Source organism: Diabrotica virgifera, chromosome 6 (genome assembly GCF_917563875.1).
Source record: "Diabrotica virgifera virgifera chromosome 6, PGI_DIABVI_V3a".
In the NCBI taxonomy this organism is placed as follows: domain Eukaryota; kingdom Metazoa; phylum Arthropoda; class Insecta; order Coleoptera; family Chrysomelidae; genus Diabrotica; species Diabrotica virgifera.
The window spans coordinates 242,247,129-242,274,897 of NC_065448.1; the positions used below are offsets into that span (position 1 = coordinate 242,247,129).

Genomic DNA, 27,769 nt, shown 5'->3' on the forward strand with positions numbered 1-27,769 from the left:
AATTTCAATTTTCTGTAACTTTTCGAGTTTTTGAGTTACAGCAACGAGTTTTATGTTATTGGAAAAATAATTTTACATTCTTTCAAAATATGTAAAAATATATAGGGCGTATGTAAAAAATTAAGATTTTTTTTCATTTCCGGTTAAACCGGAAGCCATATTGTAGGTAAAATTTATCGTACTAATAGATAACAAAGTACTATATAAGTCTGCCAAATTTCAAATTTTAGTTTCTATTACAGAGGTAGTTACGGGTACTCGAATATTTTTTTATAAAAAATTCATAACTTCCCTCCTATGAGGAGTTAAGAAATCTGACCAATGTTATTCAATTTACTGATAGGATATCAAAAATATTTCAAAAAATAAGCAAATTCCTTGGAGTCATTTTTGAGAAAATTTAGTTCAAATTTATGTCAAATTTTGACCCCTTAAATATAGGCAACCCATAACTTTTTCTGAAAAACGATAATATTCTTGTTATAGCCCCATCTTTAGGCTATATAAATGTTTTTTCAAATTAAATTTATCTTAAACAAGTTTTTAGATTGGTAGGGAAATGTATCGGGTGGGCGGTCGGCCATGCTGGCCGCCATTTTGGATTTGGAAATGTCAAATTCCGTATTTCTATTTACCTATCGATGAGCTAACTTTAAGTTAAATTTCATTCATTTCGGTCAAAATTTTACAAAAATGGGCCCCAAATAACCCCCCTATTTCGGCCCCCCTTTTAGAGGTTTTTTTCAAAAGCTTAGTTTCTCGACAAAATTCTCTTAAACTTACTCGTACCGAATTTCATCGAAATCGGTCCAGTAGTTTTTGCTGGGCGGTGGCGACATACGTACGTACATACGTACGTACATACGTACATACTTCCGACATGTTTTTTTTATTTGCTTTTTAGACTCAGGGGGACTCAAAACGTCGAAAAAAAGTGAAATCTGAAAAATTTTTATTTGCACGATCCTATAACTTTATCTATTATACTCATACTGCGTATGTAGTACGATAAAGTAAAAATGGGAAAAATTACATCATTGGTCTGGTCGACGCCGGGCCCCTTACATCGCCGGGTCCCGGTAAAATGTACCGGCTGTACTGCCTTCTCGGCGGCCCTGATCCCAGGTACCTAAATCAATACTACAATAGGTACTTAACAATCAAGTTAAGTAACTACCGTCACTACCTCTTTAAATATAGTTTGGTAATCATCCACAAAGCATTCGGCTGTCTCTTGCCTTTTGTTACACCTTATTTGTATACTATATAATATATAAATTTTACTAACCTTATGATATTTCATTAATATTGAATATAAAAGGGTGCACATTTTTTGTATGCTATAAAACACAAAATTTTCGTTTTCTAGGAATCTTTTGGAGTGATGGGTGATTCAGCAACTGCTATGCGCGATCCTGTATTTTATAGATGGCATGCCTATATTGATTACATGTTTCAAACTTATAAATCATCATTGCCTAGATATACTGTTGATCAGGTAAATATATTATACATTATTAATATTAAGATTGAAGATTTTATTAGAATTAAAAAAAAATAAGAGACTAAGTTTTCACTCTAATGGCATATAACATATCCCACCAGAATGAAAACAAATGGGAACCTTCTCTGGTTACACCTCCGAGGCTTCTACAATTTGCAAGCCATACGGATGCTAAGACTAAGGAAGATGAGGGAATTCTACAATTTACAATTCACGTCACATCTGCTCAGCGCGGTAAAGTTCCAACGAGACTGGTTCCCTTCATACTCCACACAGAGTAAATAAAAATCAAAAATGAATAACCATTTTCAATTTCGTTGCAAAACGAAAATACAGCCGAACCATATTCCAGTCCAATCAGAGAGTGCTGCAAGCACCTCTACCGGTTTCGAAACTTATTAGTCTCTCATCAGGAGGCACATATGCTGCTCTCCCTGATCCAACCAAAACAAACCCCAGCGTGCAGTCCCGAATTGCAACGAACGAAATGGCATAGATGCCCTAGCGGCAACTGCTAGCAAAAGACTAAGTTTTCACTCTAATGGCATATAACATATCCCACCAGAATGAAAACAATGGGAACCTTCTCTGGTTACACCTCCGAGGCTTCTACAATTTGCAAGCCATACGGATGCTAAGACTAAGGAAGATGAGGGAATTCTACAATTTACAATTCACGTCACATCTGCTCAGCGCGGTAAAGTTCCAACGAGACTGGTTCCCTTCATACTCCACACAGTTTCATTCTGGTGGGATATGTTATATGCCATTAGAGTGAAAACTTAGTCTTTTGCTAGTAGTTGCCGCTAGGGCATCTATGCCATTTCGTTCGTTGCAATCCGGGACTGCACGCTGGGGTTTGTTTTGGTTGGATCAGGGAGAGCAGCATATGTGCCTCCTGATGAGAGACTAATAAGTTTCGAAACCGGTAGAGGTGCTTGCAGCCCTCTCTGATTGGACTGGAATATGGTTCGGCTGTATTTTCGTTTTGCAACGAAATTGAAAATGGTTATTCATTTTTGATTAAAAAAAAAAATAGTTGGATTTTTACCTAGATGAATTGACGGGTGTGGAATCATCATCATCATTCAACCCGGATCTAACCACTGCTGGATATAGGTTTCCCTCAGTCTCCCTCAGTCTTTTCCATGTATTCCTCTTTTGTGTTGTTTGCATCCAATTTTTGTTGATCCGTTTTATTTCATCAGACCATCTTGTTGGAGAACGACCACTACTTCGATATGCTTTTTGTCTTGGTCTCCATGGTATTATTCGCTATGTCCATCTGTTATCCGACATTCTAGCTTTGTGCCCCGCCCAGTTCCACTTAAGAGTTATAATTCTTTTATGGCATCTACCACTCTTATTCTACGTCTTATTTCCTTGATCGTAATCCGATCCCTACGAGAAATGTCTAACATAGAGCGTTCCATGGCTCTTTGGGCAACACAAATGTTATTTCTTATTTTCTTGGTTACGGCTAAAGTTTCTGCACTATATGTAAGTACTGACAACACGCACTAATCAAAGACTTTTCTTTTGAGACACATAGGCAGTTCTGGCTTAAGGACACCCAGATAGCACAAGTACGTTTTATGGACATCCAATGGACGTACATCTGTGTACATTGGAACGTCCAATGGACGTCCCGCTAAGGTACAATGGACATCCGATGGACGTCCAACGAACGTCCAGAGTTCACAAAATTGGACGTCCATAGAACGTCCGCTACAAACGTACAGTGTACGTTGTTGAAGCTTTCAGTGTACATCTTATGTACATTCAATGTACATCTGATGTACATTCAATGTACGTCTTATAGTCATTTTTGTAGGGCACTTTTCAGAAAGCAATCTAGTGTCCATAATTTTTTGAATACATAGGTACATAGCAAAAAGCCTTTAGGTATAGGAAATAGTTCGTATAATACTAAACTTATATATACTTTAAAGTATTACACAAAATACCTTTTTTATTTCTCTTTATTATAATTTTATTATAGGAACTTCATTATAACTTTATTATAAGAACTTCATTAATGCACGACTGCACTTGCACGATAAACAGCAAACACAAAGATATCACAGGATTATTCTATTGTATGTAATAACTTAATAAAGACAAAATTCAGATAATGACGCCCTATCAAGCATGCACATTCAAGAGGTTTATTTCTGTTCTGTTCTTTCCAAACATTATTATTTCTTAGAACTTAGAGTCAGTAGGGTTGTATATTGCAAGCGTGTTTGCCATTCTGTGAATTATCATAAATAAATCCTCCTTCAGTATTCCACAACAATTAACAGCGATAATCCCCTAAAAGTACCTGCCTAATACACCTTTTACGACCGATAGCGTAAAGAGCGACAACGTTGTCAAGAAGATTCTCATTTAGTTTGGCGCGAAATTTAACAGAATGCACATATAAGATTTAAATTGGTAGTGTCTAATTATTGTAAGTTCTATAATTACCGATGCGCGATGTAGCTCCGTTATTCTGAAAAAGTTTACCATCGTTTTATCATCATCTAATATTATATAGGTTTAATTAAAATAATTTTAGTGGTTCAGTGTTTTTAGTTCGATGATGAAAAAATATATGTAACTACATTTATTAGAAGTTTCTTGTATTCTACTAATAATATTGCTTTGATTAAAACAAGAAGCTATATAAATATAATTACTCATAATAATAGTCGCGTTTTGTGTAAAATCTCCATGGACCACAAATGGATGTCCAATGTACGTTGAAATCAAACGTCCAATGGACGTCGCGTAATGGACGTACATAGTACGTCCAGTTTTGGTCCATGGACGTTTGGACTTTAAATGTACGTTATATGGACGTCCATCGGACGTTGTGTGCTATATGGGCATAGCTCAGCTTGCCGATGCCACCCAAGTGAGTCCTATGCAGCTGCTTAGTATTGCATATTTTGGATTCCTCATCGCTATTCTCTAATCGTCATATTTCATTGTAAATTGTGGAAGACCGGGATTCAGGTTGTCACCAGAACTTTGGTTCCAACGTAAGAAGTTTTTCGATTTTCTGATCTTAAACTTCTCTATGTTTTATTACTAGATTTTATATTACGGATTCTTCTATTTTAAAATTTTTACAGTTAAATTATCCTGGAGTTACCGTAGACAGCATAAAAGTAGAATCAGTACAAGGGCCGCCAAATACTTTTACTACATTTTGGAAACAATCTGATGTAGATCTATCTCGAGGAATGGACTTTCAACCACGTGGTGCTGTATTTGTTCGTTTTACCCATTTGGACCACCATGCATTTAATTACCGCATTACTGTTTCCAATAATGGTCAACCTAGACGAGGAACGTGTAGAATATTTTTGGCTCCCCAAAACGATGAAAGGGGCAATCCATGGTTATTTAAAGACCAGAAAAACATGTTTATTGAACTTGATAAGTTCAAAGTTGAACGTAAGTTTAATTTTAAATTTATACAAATTTTTACATTATTTTGAAAAGAACGTATTATGTACCCTATTTATATAATATAATTGATAAGTTCAACCGTTCGACCGTTTTCTCGAGGAGGTTTAACGGGTTCTAGATAAATCGATTTTCCAATCTCCAACTGATTCTCCAAGGGAAGGTAAAAGGTAACAGAGGACCGGGAAGAAGACGCATTTCCTGGCTTCAAAATTTACGAAAGTGGTATAACACGACTACCACTGAACTGTTCCGCGCTGCGGTAAACAAAGTCAAGATAGCCATGATGATCGCCAACATCCGGAATGGATAGAAGAAGAAGATAAATCGAGGAGATTTTCGCAATACATGTGGTACCGTACGTTAATTACCTACATTGGAAACAAATTTATATTTATGCAGGATAATTCAAGGCCCTATACCTATGTACCTCAAGAATCGTACCAGAGTACACTACCGAAGTCGGTTTTCGAGTCATGGAATGGCCAGCGTGCAGTCCAGACCTCAATCTCATAGAATATTTATGTGATGAGGCAAACAAAGAATTCTAGCTCGACTTCATTGTTAAATTTTTAATTGTCAAATACTCTTTTTGTGTTAGCAATAATTTTACAATGTTAAAGTCGAAATATATTTTCATAAATATATACCTACTACTATTAAAGCATATTAAATTATCTTTCACATAATATAAATATTTATTTTTATTTAGCGTATGGACTTTCTCAGTACGATAAACACACAAATATAATATATATACATATATACATATATACACACATATATACACATATACACATATATTATTCAAACACCAAAACATAATGAATGAATCTAAATATTAATGTCCAATTTACATAGCCATTCAATTGCATCTGGGGAGCATTCCACAAAGTCCTGGAGGTTTCCACGGTAGGCCCGATTTAGGCAATCTGAAACACAATGACTTATGGTCTGTCTAAGCGATCCACAATCACACTGTGGACTTTCTGCACGACCCCATTTGAACAGAGAATCAGCACATTTACCATGTCCGGTACGTATGCGAGTAAGCCTCGTCCAGGTGGGCCGGGGCAGACCCGATCCGATGAAACCCTGGGTTGGGGTGGATATCTGAATATAGTCTGCTGCTATTGTTGGCATCCATCTTGTGGACCATTGCCTTTGTATATCATAGGAATCACCAATTGTTCGGGCAGTTCTGATTGGAGGATTTCTAGACCTCAGTCGCTGGTGCTCTTTTGAGATGTCTGGTATGTCTTGATGGATTGGTAATTATATGTTGGCTACAATTTTCTGATACTCTCTCACTAATGCTGCTGTACGGCGTAGATCTGGTGGGGCAATATTGCTCAAAGTAGGCAGCCATCTCACTGGGGTTGATTTTATTGTTCCAGTGATTAATCTCATGGTTTGATTAAGTTGGACATCGATTTTGTTTGTATGTGCACTATTCAACCATACTGGTGCACAATATTCTGCCACTGAAAAAACCAAAGCTAGAGCAGAGGTCCGAAGAGTATCTGCAGAAGCACCCCAAGTTGTTCCAGCAAGTTTTGTTATTATATTATTTCTTGTTCTCAGTTTACCGGCTGCGTTTGTAAGATGGCTTTTGAAGGTGAGTGTTCTATCAAGTGTGATGCCTAGATATTTGGGGTTGTTGTTATGTTTGATAGCTGCATCATTTAGAGTTACATTGAGGGTATCGCCCGCAAGTTGGTTCGACAGGTGAAAGAGACAGGTTTCAGTTTTGCTTGTGTTAGGACGTAAGCGCCAGTTCTTAAAGTAGTTACTAAGTGTAGTTAGGTCCTCGTTTAGAGCTCGTTCTCCAGCTTCCTTACTATTATCTTTGAAGCCAATGGCCAGGTCGTCTGCATAAGCGAATTTTCTCGATTTTGTTTCAGGTATATCCGCCGTATAAAGGTTAAATAATAAAGGAGCTAGCACTGAGCCTTGAGGTAAGCCGTTGTTAAGTTTTCTAACGCTACTTCGTGCATCATTTATATATACCTGAAACAGTCTGTTAGTTAGTAGATTGTTTATCAGCTGACAAGTTTTGAGACAGGGTATGATTTTCATCAACTTATAAATAAGGCCCTCTCTCCACACAGTGTCATAGGCAGCCGTAAGGTCTATAAATGTTATGGCAGCTTTTTCACGTCTTTCAAAGCCAGCTTCGATGAATGTAGTTAAGGACAGCACTTGGTCACAACAGCTTCGTCCTTTTCTAAATCCAGCTTGCTCAATTGGTACAGCGTCCTCAATGGTGTTACATATTCTATTATATAAGAGTCGTTCTAGTAATTTATAACAGCAACTGAGTAAGGCGATAGGCCGGTAACTTTCAGGCAGCTTGTTGTCTTTGCCAGGCTTCTGGATTGCGATAATTTTTGTTCTTTTAAATTCTGGGGGAAGCATAGCTGTAGTCACAATGTCGCTAAAGAATTCTTTGAGCCATTGTCTTGTTTTTGTACCAGTGTGGACTATAAACTCAGGATATATTCCATCGAAACCAGCTGCTTTTCCCGTTTTGGTTTGGTTAAGCGCTTCGTTTATTTCATCCAATGAGAAGGCACGTGAGTATTCTGATGTTGTGGGGGTATTTGATTTAAGTTGTTTAAGAGCTTTTTTTACCATCGATGTATGAGTTTTCTCAGATGGAGCTCGAGAGTTCTCAATTATTCTATTGGCTATCTTATTTGGCTCAATTGTTGATTTGTTTAAGTGTTGTGCTCTGCTTGCTTCGCCCAGTTTGCGGATCAGTCCCCATGCCTTCCGACTGGAACGGGAGAAATCAATATGTTCTACGGTAGATTTCCATTTATTAAGTCTAGTTGAATCCAGTGACTTGAGTAAGTTGTCACCGATTTCGGGATCTTCTGATTTCAAAAATTCTTCATATAGTTTTTGGCTTTCTTCCGTCCAGCCTGGGATGTACTCCTTTCGAAAACCTCGGGGGATATGTTTTTTGGCGATAGAGATAACCATTCCTAAAAAACGGTGGTAATTGTTGGCCTTTGGGTCAATGAAGCGAATGCAGGTGTCCAGCTCTTTGGTGTATTCAGGCCAATTTGCTTTGTTAAAATTCCAACGGGGTCTCGGCGTGGATTCAACGATAGAAATTTGTATGCCTATTTCGATTATGACAGGTCGATGTTGGCTGCGAGGGAAACTAGGCAGTACAGTTCGGGAGCTTGGGAGTGGTTGTAACTGTGAGTTACTCGAAACCCAGCATAGATCAGGGTTGTAGCCTTTGCGCCATCTTCTAGAAAAGAAAGTAGGTTTATCTTTTAGACTATGGATAAGGTGGATATTGTTTTCTTCGGCCCACTCCAGGAGTTTTTCCCCATTTTCATCATTGTTTTCATACCCCCATTTGTTGTGGTGACTGTTAAAGTCCCCTATGTAAACTGTAGGTTGGTTGTCCTCAGTTTTGATTACATTTGTTGGCCATTTAGTTAATGGTGGTTTGTAGATGTTCTTTATGGTTATGTCATTCACTTTTGTAGAGATTATGGATACACTATTTTCGCAGCTGCAGTCCTTCACCTTGGAATTTTGTATACTGTTATTCACGTAAGTTGCAGTTCCGTAAACATTGCTGTAAGTGGCTCCAATCATGCTATATCCCGGAATTTTACCCCTCTTAAGAAGCTCGGTTTCTGATGGTGCGTGAGTTTCTTGAATAGCTATGACGTCAACGTTATTTTCTATTAGTATTTTTGAAAGAAATTCAGATTTTGATCTACTAATTCCCTCTATGTTTATTTGACATATACGGAGGGTTGGTCCGATACGTCTCGTCAAATGGTGTTGATAAACACCTTTGTAGTTTTCCATATTCCTATATGGAGATTCCTTTCCTTGCTTTTCTTTATCGTACTGGTTGCCAGGAGAGCTTAGCGGCTAGTTTGGCGTCCAAAAATTGATAGACCATTTAGCGTTACCCAGGGTGCACCACATAATATAAATATCCCTCTTTTTGATAAGAGTAATAATTTCTGGAAAAATATAGTTCAAGTCAAAAGTTTAAAGTAGGCCGATTTATATAGGCCATTTATGTAGGCCAGTTTATATTCCCAAATAAAAAAAAAACTTTATTTTTAGTGAAACAAGGCAAAAATCAAATAACTCGCAGTTCCACTGATTCTTCTGTAACTATACCATTTGATAGGACTTTCCGGGATTTGGATGCCACGAGACCTGAAGGAGGCAATCGTTTATCTACATTTAACTTCTGCGGGTGCGGTTGGCCACAACATATGTTGATTCCTATGGGAAATACTGACAACCCTGGATTTAAATGCGAACTTTTTGTAATGATTTCCAACTTTGATGATGATGCTGTAAGTATTGTTTGTATAATATTATATTAAAGTATTAGGTACGCAGTTAATCTGCTTATATTAATAGCCCAATAAATGACCGTTTTAGAGTGTAATTTTCAGGGGCAACTCCGAATTGCATGAAAATTTGGATTTAGGTTCTACTTACCCTCCACTTCAAAGTTGAATTTGTGCCGTTGGTTGCTTTTACTTGGGGGGTGACAGTCACCCCTTCTCGGGGGTGAAAAACGCGTGTTTAAAATAAGCCCGGAAATGGACAAACTGACAGATTATAAGCAACTTTTGTTCTATAAAGTTTTTTATGTGTCAATACTTTTCGAGTTATTCGCGATTGAAAATGTTGATTTTTCGACAAAAAAGCTACGTTTTCAGACCGTTTTGCGCAACTAAATCAAAAAGTAAATATATTATCGAAAAAAATATTCTTAGCAAAAGTGTAGCTTATAAAAAAAACGAAAAAAATGGTATATCAGTAAAGTCTATAAATTAAGTAAAAGCAACGTTGTAGCTCATGAAAAATACGTTCTTATTCGTCTAATTCCAAATCGAATAATTCAACGCGAAATCACTAAAAAATTAAGCACTTTTCGGGAAAACCGTATTAACATTTTTAAGGTATCTAAAAAAAGATTTATATATGTTTCTTACAAAGTTTCTAGCATCAAAAATAAACGAGTTACACTGAAAAAAAAGTTGGCCCCTTTTTTTGGTAAAAAAAGATCGTGAAAACCTCCCTCTATTTAGCACCCTAAATGAAATTAATCGTTACCGCTTTACCATTTATTTTAACTGTATGTGTATTGTTTATGTGGTCTGTAAGTTTAATTGGTTTGAAGTGCTTATTTTTGAAAAAAGGTGGTTCTATTCTAAAATTTTTGAATAATTTCCTTTTTTCAAAATAACTTAAAAAGTAATAGTGATAAGAAAAATCTTAAAGAGTAAAAAAATTTAGCTTTTGATATTATAAATATGCTAGTTTCATTTTGTTTTTCCGTAAGACAAACATTGGTTAAGATACGGCTGTTCAAAATTTGTATACACTCGTGATTAGTGACCCATTCAAGCTTTTTCAACTATAACCCTTTCGAAAATAAGCACTTTAAACCGGTGAGACTGACAGATCATATAAAAAATAGATGAGTAAGTAAATTGTTTGTAAAGCGATAACGATTAATTTCATTTGGGAAGCTAAACACGGGGAGATTTTCATGGTTTTTTTTACAAAAAAAAGAGGGCCAACTTTATTTTGAGCGTATATCGCTTATTTTTAATGCTAAAAATTTTTAAAAACAATTAAAATAAAGCTTTTTCTAAACAATTTAAAAGTTTGAATGAGTTTTCCCGAAAAGTACTTAATTTTTTATTCGATTTGGAATTAGACGAATAAGAACGTATTTTTCATGAGCTACAACTTTGTTTTTACTCTATTGATAGACTTCACTGATACACCATTTTTTTCGGTTTTTTATAAGCTACACTTTTGTTAAGGATATTTTTTTCGATCAAATATTGACCTTTTAAAATGTGCGAAAAACCGTATGAAAACGTAGTGTTTTTGTCGAAAAATAAACATTTTCAATCGCAAATAACTCGAAAAGTATTGACTTCCATACAAAACTCCATAGAACAAAAGTTGCTTACAACCAGTCCATTTATCCATTTCCGGTCTTATCTTGAACGTATTTTTTCACCCCCCCAGAAGGGCAAGTAAAAGCAACCAACGACACAATTTCAACTTTGAAGTGGAGGGTAAGTAGAACTTAAATCCAAATTTTCATGCAATTCGAAGTTGCCCCTGAAAATTACACGGTATCGCCGTGTTTCCCGTTCATTTACTGGGCTATAAGTATTGTTTAATAATTAATATAATAAAAACTTACTTCTTCGAGTCTGGATCCGACTGTAGTTTTTCTGCCCAGTATTGGGCTACGTCTACACCCTTTGTGTTTGCGAGCCATAAATCATTGAAGATGCACTGTGATGGGCAAAGTATGCATACTCTCAGGTGCTCCACATCCTGTATTTCTCCGTATTCACAAAGTGCGTCGTTATCTGCCTTTATACCTTATTTACTGTGTTACTGGTGAGTATGCAGTTAAGTGTCCGCCAGGTTCTCCAGTCCAGGTTCATTCCATTAGGAGGTTCTGGGTGTGGGGGGAACGTGGTTCGATGCTGACGTTTCTCATAAACTTTTTTCCTTGATATAAGCCGGCTAGTTCATGGCAGTTCGTCAAATCACATTAATTGGTGCCTTTCATCGAAAGTCCGCCTAAATTTCTCCACATATTGCGAGGCGCATCTACAACCCTCTGGTACACTAGAGATAGAGTAATCGGTTTCCTACAGTAGGTAGTTATTCTACACTTTTCTTTTAATACAGTGGTGCAGAAGATTATTCTCAGTTGTTTTTCTTCCATTTGGTATCCTTTTCAGCTCTTACTTTTTTGTTATTTCATCCATGATCAGGTTGAACAATAAAGGACTCAGGGAATACCTCTGGCTTATCCCACTGCCAGCTTCAATTCTGTAGTTAGTTCATCTTCTACTTTCATCGTTTTAATTATCCCTAGCGGTACCTCTCTTGAGTATAACAAATGGATAGCGTCCTTTAATTTGACCCTGTCAAATGCCTTCTTAAAGTCTTCTTCTTATTGTGCCGTCTTCTAACAAAGGTTGGCGATCACTTCTTTAAACGCATCCCTATCTTTTGCAACGTGAAATATCTGTTCCATACTCAGGTTAGTCCATTATCTTATAGTCTACGAAACATAAATATGTTAGTTTGTTTTGTTCTAGTGATTTCTATTGAACTTGCCTCATTATACTTACTTATTATAGCGTGCGTATACATAGTATAGCTTCCCGACTTAAAACGTTGTTGTTCTTCTGCTAATGCTATAATTATATTCAATTTGTTTGTTATCACTTTGTTCTTAATTTTAATGTTGGGTTTAATAAGTTAATTCTTCTGAATTTCTCCGCATCCGATTTGTCTCCATTCTTGTCGTAGTCTGTTTTGTTCTATTATTTTTTGGATTAGTATTAATAGTTCTTTTGTTATATTTGGTCCACCATACTTTGGGAGTTCGTTCGATATTCTGTCCTCTCCTAGTAATTTTCTATTTTTTAATTTTCTTAATGCTTCCTTTACCCACCTCTTCCTCCTCGATATTCATTTCTTCGCTTGTTATAACTTTAGGTGTTGCATTTTGAATCTGATTCACCTGAATTTATTTTAATGATCCTACCAATTTTAATTTACAGATTAATCAAGATAGTACAGGCGTTTGCAATGATGCTGACAGCTATTGTGGTATAAAGGATAAACTATATCCTGATAAACGTTCCATGGGGTACCCATTTGACAGACAGCCAAGGCAAAATGCTGATACTTTAGAAGCTTTCCTTACACCTAACATGAGAGTTCAACCAGTACATATCAAATTCTCCAACAAAACGTACAAGCCAAGACAAGCATAATTTGCTTTAAAACGATTAACCTAATATGTGACGGAATATGAACCTGAATAAATAAATGTTAAAATAAATGTTGAAACAATAATTTGTTCTTTTATTCTTTATTATATTCCTTCGCCACCTCTACAATATGCGTATAGTTATTATAACTTTTTTGACAAACTAATTAGTAAATCAAGGATTTAACTTCTACTTTGAGGATAACTCATTCTAGACCAGGGCGCATCTGTAAAAATATTAGTACATTTGGACGTTGAGAGGTCACGCAAATTTTTTTGCACAAATTGCTTGAAAATAACTCAAATAATAACATTTGAGTTATCCTCCCACTCAAAAAGGCCCGGAACATTGTTTAAATAATCAAAATGTCAAAAAATGAAGGAAAAATTCGATTTTTCTTCTTTGTTTTTTTGATTATAGCTTTAAAAGTATGTATTCATTTCTGAGAAAAGGTTTACCGACATAAAAAAATGTGCAATTAAATTTCCTACAATATAGGATTGGTTAAAATTTTTAAAAATTGTCACCCTTGTTGCAAAATAGCAATAATTTCGAAAAAAACATAAAAAACAAGTATTCGCGTTTTACGTTTTTCAACCATTTATGCTACACATAGGACCTTCATATTTTACCCAGAAAAACTTATTGATATAGTAAAACAACACTGTTAATTTCATTAAGATCGGTTTAATAGATTTTGCAAAATAAATTTTGCAATCCAACTTTCGCAAAAAAAAATCATTTTTTTAAAATGTTGCATTACTGAAAATAAAGCAGATAGCAAGTTGAATTTTTTTTGCTTATAGAAGTGTACTGTACCTTTCATTTGCAATTTGCAATATTAAAATCGATTAATTACCACGGCCTCAGGAAATTTTTTAAATAAACTTTAATTTTTGGTGCTACGCGCAGGAGAGCGGTGTTCGATTCACACAAGTTGATTTCCACCAAAATTTCTTCCAATCTTTATCTAATATATTATTTTCTTACTCTATATTTTGTTGTATTTTAATATTTTAATTCCACAAAAATCAAACTAATTTTATTATTGTTTATAAAATATTGTTTAAACAATTGCATATGTTTAAAAATAATAAACTTTTATTCTCTAAGTTAAAATATATGAACAAAGAAAGTTTTTGCTAAAAAAAGTGTTATTTCAAAGGATAGAGTGTGTGTTTTTATTTTGCAATAAACAAATTTATTTATTTATATAGGATGTAATAAAAATTAAAATGTGTAAATCATTATCAAAAGTCATTGGAATGCCCAATCAGAGCAAACTATCCGCTCTCCTGCGCGTAGCACCAATAATTATTGTTTATTTAAAAAAAATTCCTGACGTCGTGTTAGTTAATCGATTTTAATTTTGGAAAATGCAAATAAAAGGTACAGTACACTTCTACACGTAAAAAAAATTCAACTTGCTATCTGCTTTATTTTCAGTCCTGTAACATTTTGAAAAAATGATTTTTTTTTAGCGACAGCTGGATTGCAAAATTTATTTTGCAAAATCTACTGAACCGATCTTAATGAAATTTACAGTGTTGTTTTACTGTATCATAAAGTTATTCTGGATGAAATATGAAGGTCCTAAGTGTAGCATAAATGGATGAAAAACATAAAATGCGAATACTTGTTTTTTTATGGGTTTTTCGCAATTATTGCTATTTTGCAACAAGGGTGACTATTTTTTAAATTTTTTACGGATTGTATATTGTACAAAATTTAATAGGGATGTTCACTAATTTTTAAATATAGTTAAATTCAATAGATTACAAGGTATATAAAAACGTAACAATCATAAAACTGTTTAAAAATGTATATTTTTTAAGATAAATGAGTTCATAATGTTGATTTTCTTGGAGGCTAGAAAAACGGTACCCTGCAGCGAGGCTACGGTCTGTGACGTCAACAGTCGTAACGTCTTGATCGACGACTAGTTTTGTATACTTATTTACTCAGTGTATTTGAATGTGCGCAGTTTTTTACGTATTTAATTATTAAAAATAAAGCCAAATAAGTGGTGTTTTGTTCCTGGGTGTGTAAATACATCAAAAAAACAGTTCTGACAAGATTGTTATTACCGTTCCAGCCAATTTAAAACAGAAAAAGAAATGGTTTGTTGCAGCTAGAACTTAAAATAACTAACTTAATTAAATAATCATTATAGAAGTTTTCCACAGACTTTCGACCCTTGGTAATAATGTAATTGTTCTTTCTGCATTTACATTTTTCAAAAATACTTATTAGTTGTCTCAGGATTCGAAAATAATGAATGAATTTAAATAGCATTGACCAAGATTTTGCACCTACCCCCTTAAAGAGTAAATGAAAAAGTTTCGGGACCTCAAATTTGTATTCCTTAAACTGGGATATTCCTAAAAACGGGATTCTAATAATACATACAGTAAAAGTAAACCTTGAAATAACTACATGTGGATGTAGGTATGACTTTATATTATATTAAAATCATTAATAATTTAGTGAAAAGATTGGTTGAAATGAAAATGTATGATACCCAAGTTCAAAAATATTTTTTACCTTGGAACAGTTGTCAACTCGAAATACGAAACAACCGAAATAAGATCTAGAGTTGAAAAGGACATAGCAACTAACAACATGCATGAGAAATATTTTCACCCATTGCGACATAATATCTCTCCCACTAAAATGTTATTATTTCCGGTCTTGCTATATGGCGCAGAGGCCTGGACAATAATTGAAACGTTAATGAAAAAGCTAGAGGCATTCGAGATGTGGGTGTACCCACGTATCCTCAAAATATCCTGGGCGACCCACACCAACGTTCAGGTATTGTGTCGAATGGGAAAACAAAAAGAAATCTCTTTTACAATTAAGAAACGAAATCTTAAATATTTCGGTCATATCATGAGGCATGATAAATATCGTATACTCCAACTGATAACGCAAGGTAAAATAGAGAGCAAACGCGGACCCGGAAGAAAAGACACTCATGACTTAAAAACTTACGCCAATGATTTGGACAAAAATCGATCGAGTTATTCAGAAACGCCTCAAATGAAATTAAAATTGCCATGATGATAGCCAACGTCCACAACGGACAAGGCACATGAAGAAGAATAAAAATATTTTTAATACACCTAACCAAGGTAAAGTAATAACCAGCCAATGTATGTATACAATATGCATGCGTACAATGCATGCATACAACTTTCTCTATTTTTTTTTGTGGAGTATTAAGCATTTATTTTTTTAGCTTAAGGAAGACATGGAAAATTATATGGAATATACACTCAGTAAAGCTGTGACAGATTTATTTTTTTACAAGATGCCAATAAATCATACACCATTGTTACATCTACACTACAGTCGGTAGTTTATACGAATCGGCTTTCTGAAAACCTTCTTCCATTTTATTTGTTTATTTTTGTAAAACACAAAATATGTCCTTACAAACAGTCTACCCACTTTAAACTAAACAAATTCACTATAAAACTCCACTTTAACCCTGATAAAACAAGAAGAGAACAAAATAAAATGACCTGAAACGTCAAACAGGTACATAAACAGTAACACTATGAGAATGGCGCGCGCTTGGGGTATGCAACTAGTGACGTCAGGCCAATAGAGAAGCGTTCTTGAAATTTAAAATAATGCTAGATTTCTAATAAAGATTTTTTATAGAAAGGCTTTTTCAATTTTGTTGAAATTTTGGACAATTATTCCTAGGGTGTTTCTTAATCGTTTTACACGTTTGAAATGACTTTTTAATTTTTTGTGAACATGCCTATTACGCAACTTTTATGTTAGTACAACTTTTCTCGGATATGAATACTTTTAAAGTTATAATCAAAAAACCAATAAAAAAATCGAATTTTTAATTCATATTATGACATATAACTCATATATGTTTTATAACTGATATATGTCTGATAACTCAGATATTATTATTTGAGTTATTTTCAAACAACTTCTGCAAAAAAATTTAATTCACCTCTCAACGTCCAAATGTACTAATATTTTTACAGATGCACCCTGGTCTAGTAATCCACAGTAGAATACATAAGAAATAGACAAAGACAAAAATGGGTTTTAAAAAAGTCTGGAAAGTCGAGATGTATTGTTTGCAGTGAGTGCTCCTTCACAGAGATGCTCAGATACGAATCATAATTAAATGATTGTTTCTTTGATTTCGAAAAGGCTTTTGCCAGAGTGTAGCATAATCATCTTAAATCAGAAATTTTATTAAACAAACACTTACATAGCATCTATACTAAAGAAGCGAAAGTGACAGTTGAAGATGAACTGACTAAGGACAACCAAGTGGTACGAAGAAGAAGAAAAAGCAATGGTTCAGATAATAAAGAAATACAGAACAATTCCGTTCGTCCCTGGCGAATTTCATTATTAAAATATGGAGGTTAAGAACACTGGGAAAGAATTCACTATCTAATAATATTAATGTTTGTTAGCCTTATACAGGCCCATAGAGAATTAAACTTTATTTTTAAGTTTTATAATCAGTATCATCATCACCCAGCACTTTGCTTCCACTGCTGGACATATGCCTTCCTCATTTTTGTTCATTGTGTTCTATTTTAAGCACTCTGCATTCAACTTCTTGACATTTTCTTGTAATCATCAGTCCAACGAGTAGGGGGATTTCCTCTACTTCTTTTGTCTAATCTCGGCCTTCACTCAAGTCATCTCTTTGTCTACCTTTCATCACTGATTCGAGCGACGTGTCCGGCCTAGTTCCATTTCAGTGTGGCAATTCGTGAAATTACATCGGTAACTCCTGTTCTTCGCCTTTATTTCTAATTCGGTCACGAAGCGATATACCCAGCCTTCCATTTTTCTCTAAGCTACTTACAGCGTTTTAGAAGTTGTAGCTGTCAATGTCAAAGTTTCGGCACCATAGGTTATCACGTTTTAAAGAAATTGGTATATAGCGCTTTTCAAATTGTCTTTGAGTTTTCCATAGGCTGCCCATGTCAGGTTTATTCTTCTTCGTAGTTCGCATATTTGGTTGTCCCTTGTGATCTTTATTTCGTGTCCAAGGTATATGTATTTTTCTACCAGCTCTACTTCGTTGTCTCCAATATTGATATTTCTGCTAGGTACTAGAGGTTTGTCATGAATTTCGTTTTGGAGATGTTTATTTTAAGATCCACACTGGCACACACTAACTGAAGTTCATGTAGCATTTAATTGTACAATTGTATATATCGTCGGGCTAATGAGCAAATTGCGTAAGTCACAAATTGAAAATTTTACAGGAGAGACAAAAAACTTTTGAACAAAAGTAAAAAAGAGAGAATTGACTAACTCCATGATTGACTAACATAATTGACCAAAATGAGTTAAACAAAATATTTAAACAAACTTTCTACTTATATACTATATCCATATGATTAATAATAGTCAATAGTACATTGTTTACCGGGTAGGAAAAGCTTAACATTCCTGGACGACTGTGAAGATTGCTAAGTCGAGGCGCAAGCCGAGACTTAGCAACACAGAGTCCAGGAATGTGGCTTTTCCTACGAGGTAAACATACTATTTTTCCGCAAATCGTTTAAAATTCGACAGATATTGATTGATTTAAAAAAAACGCGATAATTTTATTCCCAAATAAATGGTGCTTTGAAATTCCTAATAAAATTACTTGGGTTACTATGGAAACGTATTGAGGTTGAATTGTCAAACTTGACGCTTATAAATTTAATTGCTGGTGTTCTCGAAAGTAAATATCAACTAACAACTAACAACTGTACGGAAATATCATTTCCTTACAGTAAGGAAATGACATTTCCTTACAGTAAGGAAGTCCTGACTTTTTCTTCAAGAAATTTTGACAGGAATGTCAAAATTTCCTGGCGATTTGCGGAAAAATATATTTATTTACTTACATTTTCTAACGTTTTCAATCAAAACAACTTCAGAAACACTGACATAGGCAATACGTATTCGTCTGAATGGGAAAGAACTTTTGGACTTCAGCAAAATTCGTTTAGCAAAATTGGCGCGAAATTAAAAAATAATGGAGCTTGTGGGAATTGTCAGGCGGTAGCTTTTACCGTCTACTACTAGATGACACCAAAAAACAATTTTCGGAAAAAATGGACTTAGGCAATTTGCTCATTAGACCGACGATATCTCCTTGAGCTTGTCAGAGAAGAAAAATATGTCGCTTGCGAATTTTAAATTTGTTAATCTTCTACCGTCAATATTCAGGCTTCTCTCTTCCCAGTTAAGTTTTTTACAAACATATTCTTGTACTGCGGTAAACAGTTTAATCGATAATAATATCGCCCTGTCGCACTCCTCTGCCGATTGGGCTATGCTCCGTGTTTTTATGTAGTTTTACCGACATTTTTTTTGACATCCATTTTATTGCGATCTGTTTTATACAAAATAATAAACAATACATATATATGAGTGTTAGAAAGTGACACAGTCAATATTCACCCAGTGGTGAATACCTAAAAGAGTACAATAATAATTGAATTAATACAATTATTAATAATTAATTAAATTAATTTGATTGATAAAATAGTAATTGGAATAATTAATTAGTTTCTAGTGTTGAGGTCAAGAGTGTCTGTTATTTTTAGTCTTCTGTTTGGTAGAGGTGTCAGGAGATTGGTGACCAATATGTTTGGGTGAACCTGTAGTCTATTGTGGTGCTTGGAGCACAGAGAAATAATTTCTTCTTTGACGGTTTGGACTTAGAGTATGTATATTATTGTTGGAAATATACCAAGGAGCTTGGCACAGTTGCCTTAGAACTATTGGTTGAAAGCGCTGTATCTTGAGTAGGTTTGTTTTACTGGCAGTTCAACAGATTTAGATACCATACGTCCAGATGGGTTTCAGTACACATTTGTAGGTCAGCAGTTTATTGTCTAGACTTAGACGTGCTTTTTGATTCATGAACCAGTAAAGTTTCACCGACATGTTGCGTTTTTGTATTTATTGTAAATTAACCTTTTGTATCAGTAGTCAATGCGGCATGCTTGTAGTGCTTCCAGGATTTTGTCAAATTCTACCGCGTCAAAGGCTTTATAGAAATCTACACAAGTCAGAAGGAGTGGTCGATTGTATTCGATAGTCTTTTCTATTGCCGTTTTAATGCTCTGTAGAGGTTACCATTTGTCAAATCCGGTAAGAAATCCCGCTTGCTCAAGTTTTTTCTCAAGACGATTCGTTACTATTCATGTAAGGAGTTTGTATAGGTGACTAAGAAGGCTTACAGGTCTGTAGTTTTCTAATTCATGGGAATCTTCTTTTTTGTACATTAGAATCACCTCATCATTGTGCCGTTTGTCGGGTCCATATATTATATAATATATAACGTATATATCATAGATATATAGTCAATATATCCATCATACTGTCCAAAAGGCACATGCTAAAAAGGTTTTTTATTTTCTTAAGTAGGCAAGCAAGTTAGGCTTATAATCAGTATAATACATTGTATATACATTGTATTTGTAATCTTGTGAATTTTTCAACACACAGATAAACAAAAAGCGGTAGAATCTATTATTTGTCTAGTGCATCTAGTAAACAATATAGACCAGTCTGTATCGTCGACCCCGTTAGGTAAATTATTCCGATTCCTTTTTTATTTGCACAAACTTACTTAAAATAAGGTCGTTATAACAAATCCACAGGCTGCCGAGAAGTGCAGCGGTCTGAAAATTGTTTAAACAGTTTTTTTTAAACAAATTCAAAAAATCAATTTTTTCACTTCTAAATTATTTGGGTCATTATGAACAAAAAGAGTAAGTTTTAGTCACTTTCTGACTTTCATAAAAATAATAGACCTCCCGCATTAACGGTGTCTAGTCGTACAAACTTTGATGTATGGGAACACTGGAACAGGGGAAGTTTTAATTGTGGAAAAGGTCAAAAATTTGTAACGTCAGACTACGAAAACGTTCCATGTATTTTGTCGGACAGAACTTCCAATTGATTTGTTACTATTAAAATAAACTCTCATGCAAAAATCAGACTGGTGTTTATCACCAACTGGGCAGTTTAATGAGTGGAACACGATGAACATTATGTCAAATGACAGGAATTATATTGGTGATAAATAGCAATCTGATTTTTGCATGAGAGTTTAATGAAACGGTAACAAATGAATTGGAAGTATTGTCCGACAAAATACATGGGGTGTTTTCGTAATCTGATGTTCCAAATATTACTGTTCCACAATTAAAATTTGTCCGACTAGACACCGTTAAGCTATTAACAAATTTTCAGCTTGCTATTAATCAACTTTTTTGGTACGCGGGATCCAGGCCTATAATCTTTCTTCTTCTTTAAGTGCCGTCTATTAATCGGAGGTTGGATATCATCATCACTATCTTTACTCTATCTACCGCTGCTCTGAAGAGATCTATAGTAGTGATGTTGAAAAAGTAACTATTCGTTACAAAGTACTCGTTACTTACGAATACCGAAAGTAACGATTACTATACAGAGAGGCAAATCGTTACTTTGATTACTTCGATTACTCTGATTACTTCGTGCCAATCGTATCAGAGCGAGTAACGACTATTGTATCTAATTTGATTACTCTGATTACTCTGATTACTTCGTACCAATCGTATCAGAGCGAGTAACGACTATTGTATCTACTTTGATTACTCTGAGTACTTCGTTACTTCGTACCAATTGTATTAGAGCGAGTAACGACTATTCAGGGGTGGCCAAACTCCTTGATAGTCCGAGCCATTTTTCAAAATTTGAAATTTTTCGTGAGCCGCAATTAACCAATTATTTAAAAAGTGAAATAAAATAGTTTACATCGTTGTTTCAAATATGCAAATAATTCTACAAGCAACCATTACTAATTCAGGATACTTCGATTCTTCATCATCCTTCCATCTTTTTCTGGGACGGCCTAATGATCTTCTATCGCCTCTCCAAAAATCACCGTCTTTAACACTCTGTCTTCCTCTAATCTACCACATGACCTGCCAATCTTACCTTAGCTTTTATATGTCTGTCGATGTTTTCAGTACTATACACAGTCACCAATTCAGCTTTGCGGCGCCTTCTACACTCTCCTGTCAAATAATTCATCTCTTTGAGGGCCCAATATCATTCTGAGAATTTTGCTTTCAAATATTTGGCCGTACAGTCTTAATTTAGATTGTCTTTTTAGCAGCTTAGGCCTTAATAAATGATGATGGGGAGTATAATTCTCTATTCCACGCAGCTATCCTCTTTTTATATGTCGTTGTCATCTGTGATTACCGCCCTAGATATTTAAACTCCTTTACTACTTCGAAGTTGTGGTCAATAATAGTTATGTTCTGCCTTACTCTTGGTCTTGGATTTTTGGATACTAGCGTGTATTTCGTCTTCTCTTCATTTATTCGAAAGCCTAGACTACCTGTTTCTTCTTCGAGTTGTAAAAACACCTCTCTTAAGTCTCTTGTAGAATGAGCGACTGCACCTATATCATCAGCAAAGGCCAACAATAGTTGGCTTATTATCCTCGATTCGAAAATCCACCTGTCAGTTCAGATGATATTTTACCTATTACATATTCTAAGGCCTAATTGAATAGCAACAGTGATAAAGCGTCTCCGTGTCCAAGTCCTAATATTATACTTAGTCTTTTATATTTATTGTCAGTAACTTAAGACATTTTGCAACACAAATATTAATAGTAAGTCAGGTACGTTTATTGAAAGCCACAAATAATCCTTCAAAGAGCCACATGTGGCTCGCGAGCCACAGTTTGGCCACCCCTGGACTCTTATATCTACTTTGATTACTCTGATTACTTCGTACCAATCGTATCAGAGCGAGTAACGACTATTATATCTACTTTGATTACTCTGATTACTTCGTACCAATCCTATCAAAGCGGGTAACGACTATTGTATCTACAACCAGTCACTTGATTAGTTTCTATAAAAAAATACCAATCGTATCCCAGCGAGTAACGGACGGAACCGGTATTTTACGAGTGTTATCGAATTTTTTATCCCTTAAACAGATCGGTGAAGGTCGTTGTTATATCGGAATACCTATACAAAATACCTACCTACTGAGAAATACGATTCTCGAAAGAGTAATGAATACTCGAAAGTACCTATAATCAACATCACTATTCTATACGACTACATTTTTAAACCAGTCTCTTAAATTCTTCAACCATGATACTCTCCTTCTTCCTATACTCCTTCCGCCTCTTAGCTTTCCCTGTATTTTCAGTCTTAGCATTTCATATCTCTGTCCCCTCATTACGTGTCCCATTTGTTACCCAATGTTACCCATTTCTCACTTCTCTTTCTATAATCTTTAACCAAGTTATTAAGCCTTTTAAGTTATGGCAATTTTCGGTTTTCAAATTTTAAATCGCGTATTACTCGACAACAATCAATTTTAAAGAAAAATCATGAGAGACCTTTTTAACTCATATTGACCCAAAAAATTAAAAAAAGATTTGTACGAAGTGAAAAAATTGATTTTTGTAATAAAAAAAATGTTTAATGAATTTTCCGACCACGGCACCTCCTGGCACCCTGTGGATTTGTTATAAGGGCCTCTTTTTGAGTAAGTTTTTGCAAAAAAAAACGAATCGGAATAATTTACCTAACGGGGCCGACGATAGAGCCTCGACTAATAACAGTGCACCTAAATGCATTGTTTTTTTTAAACCGATGTGATAATATATCTCTGATTAGGTAACCACCTCAAATGCATTTTTGTCTATAAATACAGAATGTTTCCCCTAAGCTGCAGTTGTGGGGTAGTCTACACTCTGGTAACAGTCTCATCTAGGTATCTCTACTTCAAAGGTAAGAACTTAAACTTCAATACCTAATTAAAATAATTTTACTGTTTTAAGTTGTCTTTTTTCTTTTATAAATTATTTACAATTCCGATTTTTTTGATATAATAACAATGTGTTCATATTGGAAATATGTACTTTATTTATTAATTTTACATTTTTATTTAATTTTACAAGTTTTTGATCATTGTTAGGTATATTTTTAACTTTTTGTCATTTTTGACTTTTTATGTTTTGCATATTGTAAATGTTACAACTGTTTATTGTTATTGTTTATTTACAAATGTTTATTGTTAGAAAATAAGGAGTCTAATGAGGACAAAATAAGCGTTGTTTTAGGTTAAACATGTTTAAACAAAGCGTAATGAATTTAGTTTAACGTGCAGTTTATTTAATTTTTCATATTGTTACAGATTAAACTTTTGTCAAGATGTCTGACACTAATAATCATATACTGGCCCTTTTCGATAGACCAAGAGAGTTGTGCATTATGCCCAAAGGACCCAATAACATCTCATTTGACGTTCCACTTGAGTATTTGGTAAGTATACAACATAAACGATTCCATGTCATTATTACCATAACTAGTATACGCTATACTAAAATCACAATATAGATGCACTAGAACTAAAGAAACCAAGACATGTTGAATGTTACAGGGAGCACTTCCAAATCATGACTTACAAAGTTTATACCTTGTAAATTATGACTCGGGAGTGCTCCTTGTAACAATCAAGTATGTAACCAACGTTTTATTACTATACTCTGGGCTAATTAGCAAAATACAAGGAAAAGTTATTTACCAGCAATTTTATTGCTGGAATCGAATCTTATTATTGTATGTATTAATAATATAGATATGCAAAGTCCGCAGATAGTGTGCTACTTTTTTTATAAACAGAATGGCGCCCGAAAATCGTGTTTTTTTCAATTCTATAACTCCAAAGATTTTAACTTTAGACCAAAAACAACCAAATAAAAATTTACCGCAATTAAATTCTTCATAGAGACGTGTTTTTTCCGATTTACTTCGACGAAAACTTTCCCAGGAAAAGCGGGTTTTTCCAACAAAATCTTTAATTTTCAACTAAACTTTTAGATAAGTAGTTGTTAATCAATAATTAAATAAGTTGGTAACGTAAAAGCCCTTTCCGTATATATTATAATTCCAGAAGGCGATGGAAATTTAATGAACAGTTTAGCAACAATTAAAATGTTAATTAAAAATTTACGGTCGCTATAATAACGACAATAATTGTGATGCATAAGAATAACTATGATTTTTTCATAAAAAGACACCATACCTATCTAATCTACTTTACAGAATTGAAAATGGACTATTTAAGCGGCCTCAGGAATATTTTAAAATTGTAAACAATTTTTTGGTCTATAAACAAATAGAATATCTCGGGAAATATTAAACTAAATTAAATTATGAAAACGGTGTTCGAAAACCAGCGGCAGGACGCTTCTTTTAAAGAGAAAAACGTTTAATTATTACGAGTGGTTCCTGAGATACAACCGGTCAAAGTTGACCGGAATTTACGGCAAAGATATAAACAATAGGATAATAATTTTCAAACCATCACCTTTTTATTTTATCCTCTTTCTCCACACCAATTTTCATATCTTTAAAATCCTCATAACATCTATTATTATAATAAAAACTATCGATAATACATGTGAAAATTGCCAAAAATAGCAAAATTCCAATCAAAAATTAGGTTGGAGAAAATGTAACCCTCAAAGTTGAAAATCGGTATACGTTAACAAAATGCATTTTCTCGGCTTCCCATAGAGCAATTTCCTTCATTCTTTTTTTGTTCCCTAATAACTCGAGTAGGGCCATCGAACTAACGCATTATTAAATGTCAAACTTGCTTTTGTTTTGTTATAATAGATTAATTTATTTATAAGAACAGAAAATTAAATATTTTTTCCAGTTGTAGGCTTTTTTTTAGATAAACTTACTACAAGTGTACCTTTTAAAGTTAAAAACATAAATATTCTCATTTGAAAGCTGTATAATTATTTAAACAATTTTTATTTAAACAAATTAAAATATTGTGTTATAATAAATAAATTTATTTATTATAACAAAACAAAACCAAGTTTGACATTTAATAATGCGTTAGTTCGATGGCTCTACTCGAGTTACTTGGGAACAAAAAAAGAATGAAGGAAATTGCTCCATGGGAAGCCGAGAAAATGCATTTTTTTTAACTTATACCGATTTTGAACTTTGAGGGATACATTTTCTCCAACCTAATTTTTGATTGGAATTTTGCTATTTTTGACAATTTTCACACGTATTATCGATAGTTTTTATTATAATAATATATGTTATGAGGATTTTAAAGATATGAATATTGGTGTGGAGAAAGAGGACAAAAATAAAAAGGTGATGGTTTGAAAATTATGATCCTTTTGTTTATATCTTTGCCGTAAATTTCGGTCAACTTTGACCGATTGTATCTCAGGAACCACTTGTCATAATTAAACGTTTTTTCTTTTGGAAGAAGCGTCCTGCAGCTGAATTTCGAATACCGTTTTCACAGTTTAATTTAGTTTAATATTTCCCGAGATATTCTATTTGTTTATAAGCCAAAAAATTGTTTATAATTTTAAAATATTCCTGAGGCCGCTTAAATAATCCAATTTCAATTCTGTAAAGTAAATTAGATAGGTATAGTATCTTTTTATGAAAAAATCATAGTTATTCTTATACATCATAATTATTGTCGTTATTATAGCGACCGTAAATTTTTAATTAACATTTTAATTGTTGCTAAACTGTTCATTACATTTCGATCGCCTTCTGGAATTATAATATACATGGAAAGTGCTTTTATGTTACCAAGTTATTTAATTATTTATTAAAAACTACTTATCTAAAAGTTTAGTTGAAAATTAAAGATTTTGTTGGAAAAACCCGCTTTTTCCGGGGAAAGTTTTCGTCGAAGTAAATCGGAAGAAACACGTCTCTATGCAGAATTTAATTGCGGTGAATTTTTATTTGGGTGTTTTTGGTCTAAAGTTAAAATCTTTGGAGTTATAGAGCAAAAATTGAAAAAACACGATTTTCGGGCGCCATTTTGTTTATAAAAAAAGTAGCACACTATCTGCGGACTTTGCATACCTATATTATTAATATATAGGATCTTATAATTCGATTACAGCAATAAAATTGCTGGTAAATAACTTTTCCCAAAAATGGCCTATTCTCCGATAATCAGCCCAGACTACTAGTAGTGCTGTGACTGTGATCACTTTATTGTGATTTTCGTATAGTATACAGTATCCCCCCCCATAATCGATGAGCCTCTTATACCGTAAGGTGTCGAGGTGTCTTCTTTACTCGTTATTCTCTGCGAACTTACGCCACTTTTTTCGGTCCTTAGCTAATTCTTTGGCTTCCTGCCACGATTTTCCTCTATTCTGCAATATTTCCATCACACTTGTATTCCACGTTTTCCTTGTTCGGCCTCTCCTGTTTTTCCCTATCGGCCTCGCTTCCCATGTCATTTTAACCTGTCTGCCTTCGTTCATTCTAAATAAGTGCCCAGTCCATTTTAATTTCTTTTCATGAATTTTTTCCTTTAACGATTTTACTTTTAATTTTCTTCTAATATCTTCGCTACGTCTTTTATCGATTCTCCTAGCTCCCACCACTTTTCTTAAATACCTCATTTCCGCTGCTTGCAATATCTTTTCTTGTTTGTCGTTCAATACCCAATTCTCTGCTCCATATGTAGTGGTAGGTATTTTGGTTTTCCTAGTTATTTCTTTTTTATTTAAGAAGTTTTTATACAGCGAATGATATGTTCTTGTGGCTGCTTTGATCCTATTTCCAATTTCGTCTTCTTGTGTCCCCTTCTTATTTAAAATTATTCCAAGCTATTTAAATGTATCTACCTGTTCTATTTTTTTGCCTTGGATTTCAATATTTAAGTTTACATCTTTCTTGGATATGGCCATTACTTTTGTTTTTTCCATATTAATTATTAGATTGTAATTTTTTAATTCTGCTTCCCAGATTCTTATGTTCTCCTCCAGAGCTCTTTCAGTTCTTGCCACAATAACAATATCATCTGCAAATACACAGGCTTCGATTTTTATTTGTTGTAGATTTCTGTATCCTATGGTATATTTTTTGTTTTTGTCCAGCATTTTTTA

At 34.1% G+C, this 27,769-nt stretch overlaps 2 protein-coding genes across 2 annotated transcripts in view; both read left to right on the top strand.

Annotated features, from left to right (window-relative positions):
• Positions 1-12,871, top strand: part of LOC126887444 (phenoloxidase 1-like) — a 43,639-nt gene extending 30,768 nt beyond the window's left edge. Inside the window, exons 8-11 of the mRNA XM_050654982.1 lie at positions 1,370-1,498; positions 4,627-4,951; positions 9,071-9,309; positions 12,574-12,871. Of these exons, the coding sequence (XP_050510939.1) occupies positions 1,370-1,498; positions 4,627-4,951; positions 9,071-9,309; positions 12,574-12,789 (909 nt within the window). The 3' untranslated portion in view covers positions 12,790-12,871. The remainder of the gene's footprint in view (positions 1-1,369; positions 1,499-4,626; positions 4,952-9,070; positions 9,310-12,573) is intronic.
• Positions 12,872-23,473: 10,602 nt separating this feature from the next.
• The window catches only part of LOC126887455 (phenoloxidase 1-like), a 40,594-nt gene continuing 36,298 nt past the window's right edge, over positions 23,474-27,769 (top strand). The window contains exons 1-2 of the mRNA XM_050654996.1: positions 23,474-23,600; positions 24,007-24,134. Of these exons, the coding sequence (XP_050510953.1) occupies positions 24,024-24,134 (111 nt within the window). The 5' untranslated portion in view covers positions 23,474-23,600; positions 24,007-24,023. The remainder of the gene's footprint in view (positions 23,601-24,006; positions 24,135-27,769) is intronic.